The 13184-nt window shown below is 39.9% G+C and overlaps 2 protein-coding genes and 1 long non-coding RNA gene across 13 annotated transcripts in view; 2 read left to right on the forward strand and 1 right to left on the reverse strand.

Annotated features, from left to right (window-relative positions):
- Positions 1 to 2920, forward strand: part of CEP135 (centrosomal protein 135) — a 42776-nt gene extending 39856 nt beyond the window's left edge. For all 6 annotated transcript variants that reach the window (XM_030029783.2, XM_030030151.2, XM_041126394.1 and 3 more), the window contains one exon: positions 1030 to 2920. In XM_030029783.2, coding sequence (XP_029885643.1) covers positions 1030 to 1051 — 22 coding nt within the window. In that variant the 3' untranslated portion in view covers positions 1052 to 2920. The remainder of the gene's footprint in view (positions 1 to 1029) is intronic.
- Positions 2901 to 8040, reverse strand: LOC115348579. Of its 2 annotated transcripts, none has more exons than XR_003925878.1 (2): positions 7926 to 8040; positions 2901 to 3516 (listed from the first exon to the last, which is right to left on the reverse strand). It is a non-coding gene; the product is annotated as an uncharacterized LOC115348579 (long non-coding RNA). The 2 variants fall into 2 exon arrangements; XR_003925867.1 differs by lacking the exon at positions 7926 to 8040 and adding an exon at positions 4242 to 4450.
- The window catches only part of CRACD (capping protein inhibiting regulator of actin dynamics), a 149324-nt gene continuing 143559 nt past the window's right edge, over positions 7420 to 13184 (forward strand). For 3 of the 5 annotated variants that reach the window (XM_030029215.2, XM_030029517.2, XM_030029654.2), the window contains exon 1: positions 7420 to 7534. The gene's annotated coding sequence lies outside the window, so the exon portion shown is untranslated. Of the gene's footprint in view, positions 7535 to 7727; positions 7914 to 8000; positions 8320 to 13184 lie in introns of those variants that run through there. The other 2 variants (XM_030029300.2, XM_030029388.2) reach the window with 2 other exon arrangements.

Below are 13184 nucleotides of genomic sequence, written 5' to 3' on the forward strand. Positions count from 1 at the left end.
TACTATAACAACTCATGAATCTAACTATCTGACTGCTAAACTCCAAGAAACAGAATTCCAAACTGGTACGATTTTAAACTTTATTTTTGTTGGTAAATACATATGGCTTGTTCTTCAGCTTACTTTTGTTCACAAACACACAGGCTTCCTGAGAACTGAGGTCAGCATGGCATGATCCACATTGTCAGCAATTTTTCTTTTCTTCTGCGAGTTTTTGGACAAAGCAAAAAAAGGAAACTGTAGCAAATGAGATATTGATAGTGGGGATGAAACAGCAGTTGTGACTTTTGCTTTACTGGTGAGCCATTAGGCAAACCCTGTTACATTGCAAATCAACATTTTGACTGAGATAATGATAGGTAATGTATTTCTGAGAATGCGGATCATCAGTAGAGAATTGGCTTTAGTCTTCCTTGCTTTACAGTGAGTCCCAAGAGCAATAAAAATAGTACAGTTGCTATACTTGAATATCACAGTGAACTATTTTTGTCCTACTATTTGTGTACTTGGTTTTAACAATGACAGCTCTGTACCATATCTTATCAGAAAATACCCCATTTTCATGAAGTATGTCTTTTTAAAGAAAGTGGGTTTTAACAACTGAATTCATATGCAGTTTAATTTTTTACTATCTTTTAACCCTATCAATGGATTATTACATTAGAATGATCTCAGTAGTGCAATCACCATCATTCACCCTACTTATTTATTCCTTCCTGGGAGCTTGCCACAGTAAAGCATACACTGTAATTACTGTTCTGTAGTGTTACAACTGTCTTTTTCTCTAATCTGATTTAATCTTTTCAAGAAATTTCCTCTTCCTCCTTGTCTCACATTTACTTTGTTAAGCATTTGAGCAATGAGTCAATGAACTGAATGTAGAGTTTCAGATAATATGCTTGCTAATAATTGATATTCAGAAATAACAGAAAAGAATATGTGGAGCCTAATCTAATTATTACTTTTAATCCTAATATTCATTAGTAAAATATGATAGCTTTATTATGAAGTTTTTTCTTTCTCCACCAGAAATGTGAGCTTCAAGGAATAACCAGTACTTGAGTGACTGAAGCATTACCTTGTTATGCGGACGACTTTTTTTTTTTTTTTTTTTTTTTTTTAAATTATGAAGGCTGACTTGTATTCTACCTCTGTTTTCTTCAAATCAGTGATTACCTTTGAAATTTCAGAGAACCGGTGAAGTAATCAACTTTCCAAAATTCTGCTTTCCCAACTGGCTGGGATGACTGGGTTTTGCTGGCTGTTTGACAGGTTTTGTATCAAGGCTGGCTAAGTTTTGTTACTATTTTGCAAACATAATAATTATAAGAAGGAAATGAGTATTTGATATGACAATCTCTTGTTTTCATTTTACTATTTTAGTTCTGTTTGCTTATCTCACATGGTTACAGAAGTTTGTTCCTCTTAGTGTGAGCTAACATACAATAACATACATGATTGTCTTAAAAATGCTGAGCCAGTGTGTGTTTTATACTTGTGATGATTTCCTATGTTTGGGCTTTTAACAAGTGTTTTCTGTTTACATGTCATTTAAAAGTATTGATTATCTATTTTGTGAATGCATTTTATTTACTGTACCTTCTCTTAATAAAAAAATATATCAGTTATTCTTTATTAATGTTCTTGTCATGTAACAACTACTCATCTCCCTTTGTTTAATCTTTGTGTGAAATTGCATTTTAAATATCCCAATATTAAATAAAAAGTGAAGAGAAAAATGATATCTTTAAAGATGTATTGAAATCCTTTAAATATAAAATTAATTCTAAAGTATTTTATATTCAAATTTTTAATTGTATCTGGAGATATTTTTCAAATTTTGGCTTTAAAAGATTAGAACAAACCTGGAATCCTTCTCAAAGTTAAGCTCAAGCTGTTGGAGAGGTGACACAGGCCTTTATGTTGTGACACACATATTAGGTAAATGCAGTAAGAACTAATCTTTAAAATATCTGGTGTATTTAGCAGATGAGCATTTAAAATTTAGGCTATAAAGTAAGATGTGATTAGCAATCACAATCTTATGATCTTAAAGTCCCTCTATGCAGATAATTGTATATCAAATCATTCTTCTATTCAAGAACATACCGTTTTCTAATGATTACACACCATTCAGGTTGACATGATATGTATTCGTAGGTATCATGCAGAGGACTAGAAGTGGGAGGATGTATTGTTGTCCATCCTTGCAGTGGTGAACAGGTAGTGTTCTGCTTGCCTAATGTTGAATAAAAAACTGTGATTACCAGCTAACATTACAAGCATCTCTAAGGTGTAAACAGCATCTTAAAAGACATGGGGAAAAAAAAAAAAATTTTTTCTTTTAGATTTTGTCTAAGATTGTTACAGTTAGAAATTATGAAGAATATTGTGTTAACTGGAAATATTGTCTCATTCATAGATAAATAATTGCTGTTACAAGCTGTATAGATATATTTTATTTTTCATATATTGTATTTTGTCAGTTTTGTTATTTAATATGTGTCTATATGTATTAAATTTACTAATAAAAAACAACTTGGAACACCCATTCAGAAGTACCTGAAAATACTTGTACCATATAAGGCTTCTGAGCCATTGGAAGGAATTGGTTATTTAAAGTGGGTGCATCTCATACTTTTTACTTTTTAGGTCTTTATTTGCCAGTGACAGGAATGGGGAGATCGTCATCTCTAAATGTTACTTATGTATTAATACTGTTTGTAATTAAGTCAGTCGTTTCCACTGGTGCTAATTGACATTAATTATTCAGGATGAAGCAGTTCAGTAAGAATGAGAAAAGAACTCATGTTCTGCTCTCGATGCCTTCAGTGGTGACTTTTAAATATCTTATTTTGCATATAAGCCCTTCTAAATTGGAATCTGAATTTTAAAAAAAAAAAAGAGCAAGTGTTCCATTTTATTGAAAAACTGTAAAAATGTATATTTTGACATTACAATTGAAACCATAACACTTCAATTAATAGTAATTCTTACATGAATATTAATTGTGAAGAATTAGTTGAGCACAGGTGGTATAATAAAACTGGTATTTTGGTGACCAAAGCCTGTGCAGCTTTCTAAAATGAAAACATTACTACTGTTCAGACTACAGTAAAGCTGTTATTTTACCTTCTGTTACTATTATTTTACATACAATTTTGTAAGCAACTAGAATAAAAGAAAAGTAATATTTATACAACTTTGCTTTAAAATCAAGTATTCCATTTCATGAAGTACAAAACAAGCACAAATATGCAGAAGACTTAAATCTGGGGACTACCCTATGCGTCACATATGAAACAAGCCTTATGTGAGTCAGGATATTAACGTGACTCTACTGGACTCCGCTCCAAGAAGCTTCTGTGCTGTCCTCGCCTTCTGGAAGATCAAAAGATCGTGGAATTCTCATGCCCTGTTTTAGTCCTCAGCTGGGGTGAGTTGAAAGCACAGTGGGGCACACATTAAATCATGGGAAAAGTCCGAACACCCAAGTTGTCCGTCTTCTGTTGTGATCTGCAGTTGGGGGAAAAATAACATTAGAAAAATAATAAAGGAGAAGCAATAACCATTGGGGCTGTTTCTCTACAAAACAAGAAAGTGTGTTGTCAGAAGCCAAAGAATCTGGAGAGAATAAAAGGACAGTTTTTATCAATTTGCTAAAACCTAAATTGCTCAATTAAACTTACCATAATGTGTTTTTAAGAAAGTCTTAGAATTGATTTTTTTTTTTTTTCCATCTTACAGTATGTCCCTAAAATTTAGATAAGCTAAAGTTAAATAAGTAATTCTGGGGTTCAGTTGGAAAACCCAATTTGTTCTTTTTTTGCACCCTAAATCTGAGAAACATGGAGATTCCTATGTGATGCTAATTAAAAAAGGTTAAGATTAGGGCTTTGGTCTTTTAATTTAAAGTATTTTATACAGGAACGGTGCATGTGTGGCAAGCCTGACCCATTCAAATGCTGTTATTCCTAAATGAAACCATAAGACCACAGACTTTTTGAGTTTTTTAAACCATTCTTTGGGACAGATTTTATACTTCCTGTTTCTCTCTGCTAACAGTGTAAGAAACCAGTTGTGTGCAGTTTTAGTACCCTAGTCTTTTAGCTTTATGTATACGGATATTCCAGTTTCATTTAATCCTCTGACCCTTCTTGGGCAACATAAAGATCATAACAACTGCAGCAGTATTAATTCCCAGACCTAAAGTCTTACCATTCATCCTCCAGTATAATTACCTTGTCAGCCAAATGGGGGAAGAAGGAAAGCCTTGATGCTGTGCAAGCACTGTTCAGCAATAGCTGAAACACTGGTGTGTTGTCAGCACTGCTCCAGCCACAAAGGCAAAAACCCCATGTATCTTCTGGCAGGCTGCAACGTTCTCTCTGTCACGACATCCACCAGCACCGACCGGCACGGGGCACTCCCACAGCTGCCCTGCGTGGTGGCTGCCTGTGCCCACGTATGGGCTGCTCGTGCCCTGTAGAGCAGACACCGCTTGCCCAAGACGACTAACTCCCCAGACACAATGTCTTCCGTAAGGCTCCCAGTACAATGTGGACATTCTTGGCAAGTCCAGCAAAGGACCTCAAAGACGATTAAGGGATTGGAGCGTCTCTCACATGAGGGGAGGCTGGGCGAGTTAGGGGTGTTCAGCCTTGAGAAAAGAAGGCTCGGGGAGGAGGGGGGGAACATCTCCGTGTACATAAATACCTGACGGGTGGGAGTAAAAAGATTGAGACAGTCTCTTCTCAGTGGTATCCACGGAAGATGCAACAGACAACAGGCACAAATTGAAATACAGGGAATTCCATTTAAATGTAAGAAAAATGCTTTTTTTTTTTTTTCCTTGAGGGTGGTCAAACAGTGGAACAGGCTGCCCAGAGAGGTTGCAGAGTCCCTATCCACAGAGCTAGTCGAAACCCAATGGGACAGAGTCCTGGACAGCCTGCTGTAGGTAACCCTGCTTTGAGCAGCAGCTTGGACTAGACGGCCTCCAGAGGGTCAATAATTCTGTGACTCTGGGAATTTTTCCAAACAGCAGTGTGATTAGTTTAAGTGCCTATCCAGCTGCAGTGAAATTGTCCCTTATTACCTATATTATGATCTTTGACTTTTTAAAAATGATGAGTATAAAAATAATTGTATTGCTATTGTTTTGTCTCAACATTAGATTTATCTACATTAGAGCTCAGGTAGATGGTGAGTTTTGGCATTTATCGCATGATAGTTGCCTGTCCCACCTGTGCATGCTGCTCGGTCAGCATCATCCGAGCAGAGTTGCTCCACCAGGTTTGTCAGTGGTGTGTCCTTTACCATTTCAAGGTGATGGCGCAGGAATTAGACCATTTGCTTAAACAAACTAGAATGGCATGATGGCAAATGGAAGAAAGTGGGAAAAATGAGAATGTCAGCGGCTTCTTCTCGGTTTTAATACTGCTGAGCAGGGACATCCGTATTTTCCTGAATGCAAACACAGAAATGAGTTGCAGCATGGTTAGTCAGCTGTGAGTAAGTCGAGGTCTGCAGGAGCAGATACTGCTCTTCAGGGAGATTTTTCATTTAGCCCCTAAGTCCAAAGGAGCACGTTGACGTCTGAGCTTGGTTTTACTTGATAAGCAACGTGTGGGTTACTGGGCTATAGCTGTGTGTGCAAGCTTTACCTGTACCCGTTTGCTTTACATCAAAACGTTGCATAGGAGATAGTGCTCCTTGCCTTTAAGTGGTGTATTTGTGCCACCTAGTGGACCCACGTCTTTTCTAGCGATCATGGCACGTACCTGGCAGGTTCGGGTTTCTCCAGAGAAATTCTAGATACATCTAATAAACTCAAAGTGAAAGAATTGCTAATAAAGCCACGTGTTCCTGAAGCCCATCCATCACTTTGCTACTGAGGTTTGTGACTGCATCACTTGCCAGAAATTGTCGGTTCTTAAGGGGAAAAAAAAAAAACCCACCCAACTCATTTTAGCTTATTTTCTCCTCCAGAAAAGTTAAAAGATTGACCTTTTTCAAGAAAGGTCTGATGTAATTGAGCAATTTGACCGATCTGAAGGAATTGGCAAAGGCTAGATTCACCTTTTTCCTGGTGGCTACTTTTGAAGTTTTCTACCTGTACCACCCAATTCTACTGCCTAAAAATGTGTTCAGTGCTGCAATAGCAGCAAAGCAAAACACAGCAAAACCCCATAATCTTTCAAAGGAGTGCTGCAAAATTCAGCTCTGGTAATTGAGGTGGTTTGTATCCAAGTATTTTGGATACAAATATACATATATGTAATTGCTAATGTAAAGATAGCAGTCAAAGTACTTAAACAGCCATCTAAGTACTGGATCTGGCGCATGAGCTTCATCTCCAAGTTATCTGTGTCCTGTATACTATGGCTTTAGTCATGAGGGGACTGAAAAGGGAACAGACTGCACCTCTCGTGGCTTGTACGACTGGTCGTCTCTAGAACACTGCAGGTGAAAAAGTGATTTCTAGCAATTAATATTTATTCCAGAGTCATATAGCTAGGCTTTTTTTGCACAAACACCACCTCTGGCTCAGAAATTCACTGAGCTGCAAATCACTAAGGGGTGGGAGAGTATTGGTAAATGCTTGCCTAAACTTACATTCTTCCTTTAAAATATCCAGTTTGGGGCACAGTCAGAGACAAAAACATGTGTGAGGTGGCTCTTTGGTCCAACCCAGCATGGGTGTTATTTTTCTGTAAGACCCAGTTCCTTTTAAAAATATCAGAAGGACCACTTCTGACTGGGCCAAAAAGTCAGGGAGCAGGCAGGATCCAAAGCTATATGGTCTTTTTGACCAGGGAGCATCTGAATCTGGAGAGCTGGCTAGCAAAACACATCTTCTTTCTCAGCAGTGGAAGATCGCGAGTCACAATCAATTTTGGTTCACGAAGTGACAGAGTCTGGATGGAACTAAGTGCAGCATCTGGTTTTACTGCATTCTCCTTGGGAAACTCGGGAGACCGGTGTCCAGCCCCGGTAAAATCTTTGGGAGAGCGGGGCCCCAGAAGAGCTAATGCAAATACCGGATTTAAGGACGTGGGAAAGGGGGGAGGCTGTTTCCTGCGCTGCTGTGTTGGGGAACAGCTGATGTTTGGTTTGTTTCTCGTAGTGCCTCCCGGTTTTTTAGTGAATGAAGGGGATAAATATTTGGTTGTAGCACTAGAGCGAGACTTCGGTCCTGCCGTGAGATGGGAACAAATCGGGGTTCAGAGCCGGGGTGCAGCCGGAGGCGCGGCTCTCTCCTGCTGGGGCGGCGCAGTGGGCGGCGGGGGCGCCGAACGGTGCCAACACCAGCGGGACCCCGCCGAAGCGGGATGAACCTGGCCTTGCCCCCTTCCTTCCCACCCAGGGGAGCCGAACGCGACTCGCTCGAGGGCGAAGGCAGGGACCGGGGCGAGGCCGGGGCCGGGGCGCTGCGGGGCGCCCGTGAGCGGCGGAGGTGGGGCGGGCATCCGACGGGCTGCGGCAGGAGCCGCCGGCTCTTCCCTTCTGGCAGCGCGGAGAGGGAGAACAGGTAGGAGGGACCCTGCCGGCCCCCCCGTCCCCGCGGCCCCGCCGTGGCGGTGCCGGCAGCGGGAGGGAGCCCCGCCGCAGCCCGGAGGGCCGCAGCCCCCCCCCCCCCCCGCGGCGCTGGGCAGCCCGGCAGCGCTTTTGCCTTTGCTCCGCGCCTCGGGAGCGTTCGCCGCGCGGGGCCGCCTGCCATTGTGCCGAAGGCGCGGGTGGGCGTGGGGGCGTGGGCGTGCGCCCGCGTCCCCGCCGCTTTGTGTCGCCCGTCCGAGCCGGTTTGTGGCTACGTGGGGCGTTTCGCTTGTTAGCGGCGGCGGCGGCGGCGAGCGGTCGCGGCGGTGCGGGACGCGGGGTGCGCGGGGAGGACGGCCCCCGAAACACCACCCGTAAGTAGTTACCTGCCGGCGGGTGGTCGGCTGCCTTTGTTCGGCCGAAGGTGGAAGGAGGCGCGCGGGTGATTTTTTCGGAAGGTGCTTCTCGATTGCTGCCGGGGAATTCAGCGGCTGGGCTGGTTCGTTCGGGTTCCTTCGGGTTTTCCTTTGTTAGCGTTTTCCCAGCGAGTCCGGCGTTCCTGCAGCTCTGCTGAAAAGCAGGAGCTGTCAGAAAGATGACTTTGTTGCACACGATGCTTCTCCAGAGCAGCATCGCTTTGTTCAAGCGCCCGTAAGCCGTTTATCGTGTCACGGCCATCACGTTTTAATGAGCTATGAAATCCGCTGCTTTCCACGGCTGAAAGGCAGCGGTAGGCACATCGGTTCTGTTTCTCGCCCCTTGCCTTAAGAACCGGAGCAGGTAAGCTAGAGGTAACATTATCTTCCGCGGGGAACTGTTGTCTTGCACAATCTCTTCAGTTAGAAAATGTCGATTTTAGAGACAGAAATGTGTGCAACACGAATCTTTTCTGTGTCATTCAGAGATTTCTAATGAATGAGGGTTTGGGGTTGTTTAATTAATTTCGCTGGTATGGCCATGAGTCAGTTACAAATCTGCTTCTCTCTAGTTGTAGTAAGCAAAACATCGGTATGCCTCCGCTCTGTCCTTCTAAGTGTAAAAATGCCCCGTTAAAAACACGGTTCAAGGGGTAAATAGAGACCTGGAAACCACAACTGGGCATCCTGAAAATTTAATACGCCTGACAATAATGGCACTGAAAGTGATCTGCTGTTGGGTGGATGGGGGATGGGGACACGGAGAAAGGAAAGAGTAATTTGCAACCACAGGCCTAATAACAGATACTCTGTCGATAATAGATATATGGATAATATAATTTGTTACATTCCCAAACAGATTTCCTGTACATACCTTAAACGGTGTATGGCAATTGTATGAGAAGAGCTCTTTTCTTAGAATCCGAGCTATTGAAGCTACCTGACAGCAGTAACATGTAGCAGGTCCTATATTTTAACAGATTAAAGGTGATAAATTGGAGTCAGAACTGACTTTTATTTGGTATTTAGTAATGCACGCTCAGGAAGCTCCCATCACTGAAATAATTCTGATCGCACCTTGCATAGACAATTAAGTCTCTTAACTATATCACAATGTTAATCTGTGGGCATAAACGGTACTGTGAGTTTCTTCAACAAAGCCATTGATATTTTTTAATATAGGCAGTAGTTAGCAGTTCTGCATATAACATACTTTACTTGGTTTGAATTCATGTCAGGAATTCATCAAATTGACAAATCCAAGTCTTCCTTGGGTGCAATCAATTTATCAAATTAGAGGTTGTGTTTGGTTTTGAATATTTCATTGCAACAATGAGCTTGAATTTAGCACTGTGAAGTGTATCGAAACTTTATATGAAAGTGAATTGTATATTTATTTATGTCCCAGTTTGATGAGAATTAACAAGAATTACCTTGAAATCTTTATTAATAAATATGGCACATAGCAAAGAGATTGCTGCTGGTTCTTATTGGGTCTTTTTTCTCCAATAGGAAAATGTATCTCAGAGCATCCTGTGCTAAAATGAAGGACCCTTTCCAAATATCCATTTGGGCAGTCCTGCATTTTAGAGAGAATTGCTTCACCCTTACGAGCAATGATTATTTTTTCCTATATGCTGTATAATGGGATTTTTAAAAGTGCACTGGTAGCAAACACAGTTGGTGTAAAGTATGAATGTCTTGCTGTGTTCTGTGCTAAGACACTGGCTTTTTTCTTTCTTTTTTTGTCCAAGTTTGTTCCTTATAGGTCTTATTTTGGTCTGTTGTCTTGTGAGGTTATGCAGGTAGTTGCAGTGGTAAAATAGTAATGCATTAGGTAAAATCTTTTTTTATAACATCCAGCTCCTGAAAACTTAAAGGAAATATATTTACTTTTAAAAGGAACTGTTACTTTGGCAATAATATTTCATTTTAAGTGGAGATACTAAAAAGCAGCCTTTTCAGGTTCACAGTTCTGATTATAGCAATAACTTCTGCGGTTTCTTCTGCTTTGCCTCTTAGTCACTCTGAATACTATTTTGCCAGGTATGTCAGTCACTGAAGATTGATATATCTGTGTGAGTAATGCAGCTTAGGGTTACTTCAATATATTCCTACTGTAGATGTGTCAGGTAAGCAGTTTTTAAATAAGAAACACATGGCATAATAAGTATTGTCTGAAATGTGATGATGAGTTTATGAATATGAATATATTTGGTTGTTGTTTTACAATGAAGTCTAGCATAAACAGAATTTTTATATAGACAGCATAAGCTTAAATGACTGTGTTTTGACTTTTTCCCCTCACAAGCCAAGAGAAGAAAAAGATATTTTTTTTTTCATATTCTGAATTATTCATATTTGAAAATCACTGACTGATTGTTAGGACGGTTGTTTTTTTTTCTTTCCCTCTTGCACAAAACCAATGCACAGTCTTTATTCTGTAAAGGCCCAGATAAGAGAATTATAGCAGATATGGATAAGCCTACTACTGGCATGTTAGAAAAGTACAGTTGATTTCTTCAGAGTCAACAGACTCAGGGCAATGTAGCTGCATAATAGCTTCTATCAGCTTGATGTTGAGATGTTCTAAACACCTATATATTTTCATTGATCCCATGTATTCGAATAAGATTTAATGAAGTTGTATGAAGTGCACATTAGAGTAGAATTCATTGGTTTTGAATCATGTGATAGAAGGCAACCTAAAGTTACAGTGTTAACTTTAATTACATTTGTGCTTCCACTGGAGGGGCCAAATTCAATTTTTTTATCTATTATTTAAATCAATTAGTGATGGATAAAAAGTGTGTTTGTTTCCATGGAGACTCTGAGTTCTGTCTTTAGGAGACAATGAGTTGTTGTGTAGCTCTTATGCTTATTGTTTCCCATCACTTCCTGAAGGGACTTCCACTCCTTTTGATTCTCTGCATTGCATATCACACAATTTCCTTGTTTAAAATATATTTTATCAGAAGCATACAGCATTTACCCTTACTTTACGTTCAGCGTTTACACTTACACCAATGAAGTCTTACAAAGAAATAAAATCGACTTGTAACAAATAATTTTTATTTAATACTGTTCAAGAGCCAGTGTGTCACGTGGGCTGAATCACAGTGATTAAGTTTGGTGGGGAGAAAAATGTAAAGATCTTGCTCCATGTTATCCTGGGTAACTGGCTTATGCTGCAGTTGCGCAACACATTAAGAGAAGATGATGCAGATGCTACTATAAATGTATGAAGTACATCGATACATTCTTAAACATAGTTCACTTTCCCCTTTGTATACGCATGCTGTATGCCGAATTACAGAAATACAGGTTTCATGCCTCTAACAAGGCCATTTAAGAAAATACTCTCATATTCAGCTGATCTTAGTTCGTGGGACTGATTGATGTAGCTAAGTAAAGGTAGTTATGGCTTTTCTGTTGACTACCTTCATTTGTGATAACCAACACATACAGTCAAATCAGTTAAGTCAAATACTTCAGATCCCAACAAAGCTTTGAAATGGTTGAGCTTAAAATTTCAATGATAATAAATACATAGGCAAGCTTTATTTTCTTCATGTTTATTGCCTTAAGAAAAACGATGTGACAATGATCCAAATAAGTAAAAGCTTTTCTCACACTTTAATGTTTGGGTGTGCAAAATGCTGTGCACGATGCTGACCTGCTTGAACATCTCTTTCATTACTCAGCATGTTTTGAAAGTCAGCAGTCAGATTTGGGCAGCTTCATAAAGCAGCTCAATCTAGTGATTTGTGGTGAGGCTTCTGTAGGAGGATGCTGCACGTAAGAGATTACATTTATTGCTAAGTTGAAATGTGGAGAGAGTGTGATGAAAAGAATTAAAGTGAACTGAACCACACAAGATACTGACTTTCATGTTGCTCTTCAAAGAAAGTTGATTTTCTTCAAAGTAACGTGCTGTCTGTGGCCTTTAATAAAGTCATGTTTGAAAGTCTTTAGCACAGAAAAAAAAAAAAAAGTACAATTACAGTGATCTGTGGAACAGTTTGGCCCAGAAGAGAAAAACAGTGATAGAAACCCATGTGAATCCGTAGTATCTGTGGGTATCTGTTGGCACACACATGATATAGTTGGGTGGAGTGGTACCATCTGCCAACAAAATTGAACTGTCTTCCCCATTGTAAAACCTCTTTTCTCTTGCTTATAACTTTGCCAAGTTTTAACCATGTGGGCTGTAGTTCATCACATGTCCTTATGACTCAGGCTAATTTTTGTTTTAATTCAGCCAAATGATTAGTTGAGAATTAGACTAATTGTTTTGCCTTGTTAAAAAAAAAACAAAACCAACAACAATAAAAATCCTAAGACCCTTTGGAAACATGGTATTGCCATTCTGATTTGTATCTAGGCTCCAGATCCTGCTAAGGCAGTGTCCTGTTGTCAAAGACCGGCATTTTTACTGTCTTCATGAAAGCCTGCCCAAATTTTCTGTCTTATGTCTTCAGAATATTGTAGTTTTTACACATTCACCTGTGAAAACTTTAGCAAATAAAATGAGAGATTACATGTTTATTCAATGTCCAGTACTACAGAATATTTTCAACAGTGACCTCAGTGGTGCTTGCTACATCTGCAGTTGACATCTAATCGGAGAGGGACTGTGAATATACTGGAGACAGAATTAAAATTAAGTTATTCAAAGGGACAAAGATATTGTAGCTATCAACTGTATAAGGAAGGGATTGGGTGGTAATTCTTTAGAAGAGCTCTGGTTTATGGTAGATTACTTGAGGAGCTGCTGCAATAAAGACAAACATCATATTGTGATATATAGATAGGACACCAGCATGGAAGACACAGGGAGTGATACTTCCACTCCATGCAATAGTCCTCCTCAGCTCTAACACCACATCCAGTTGGGGTGCATGCTTCAAGAAAGATGTAGACTAATTGGAGGGAATCCAGAGGAGAGGAATGAAAATAATTAAAGATTTAGAAAATATGGCCTATGAAGGAAGGTTGAAAGGTCTGGAGTTGTTTTAGCTCCAATGAAAGAAGAGTGGCAGGGTGAACAAGACATGGTAACTTTCCAATGTCACAAAGGTGTTGTGAAGCAACGTGCTCCATGCCTTTGCTCAACCAGATGATATGTAATGGGTTTGGCATTAATGAAACTGAAGCAATGGAACAGATCATTGAATTGGGATTTTCAGGATTTTAACATCATCAAAAGTTGTTTGAATATTAGTCAGG

The sequence above is a fragment of the Aquila chrysaetos genome, chromosome 1 (assembly GCF_900496995.4).
Source record: "Aquila chrysaetos chrysaetos chromosome 1, bAquChr1.4, whole genome shotgun sequence".
Classification (NCBI taxonomy): Eukaryota; Metazoa; Chordata; class Aves; order Accipitriformes; family Accipitridae; genus Aquila; species Aquila chrysaetos.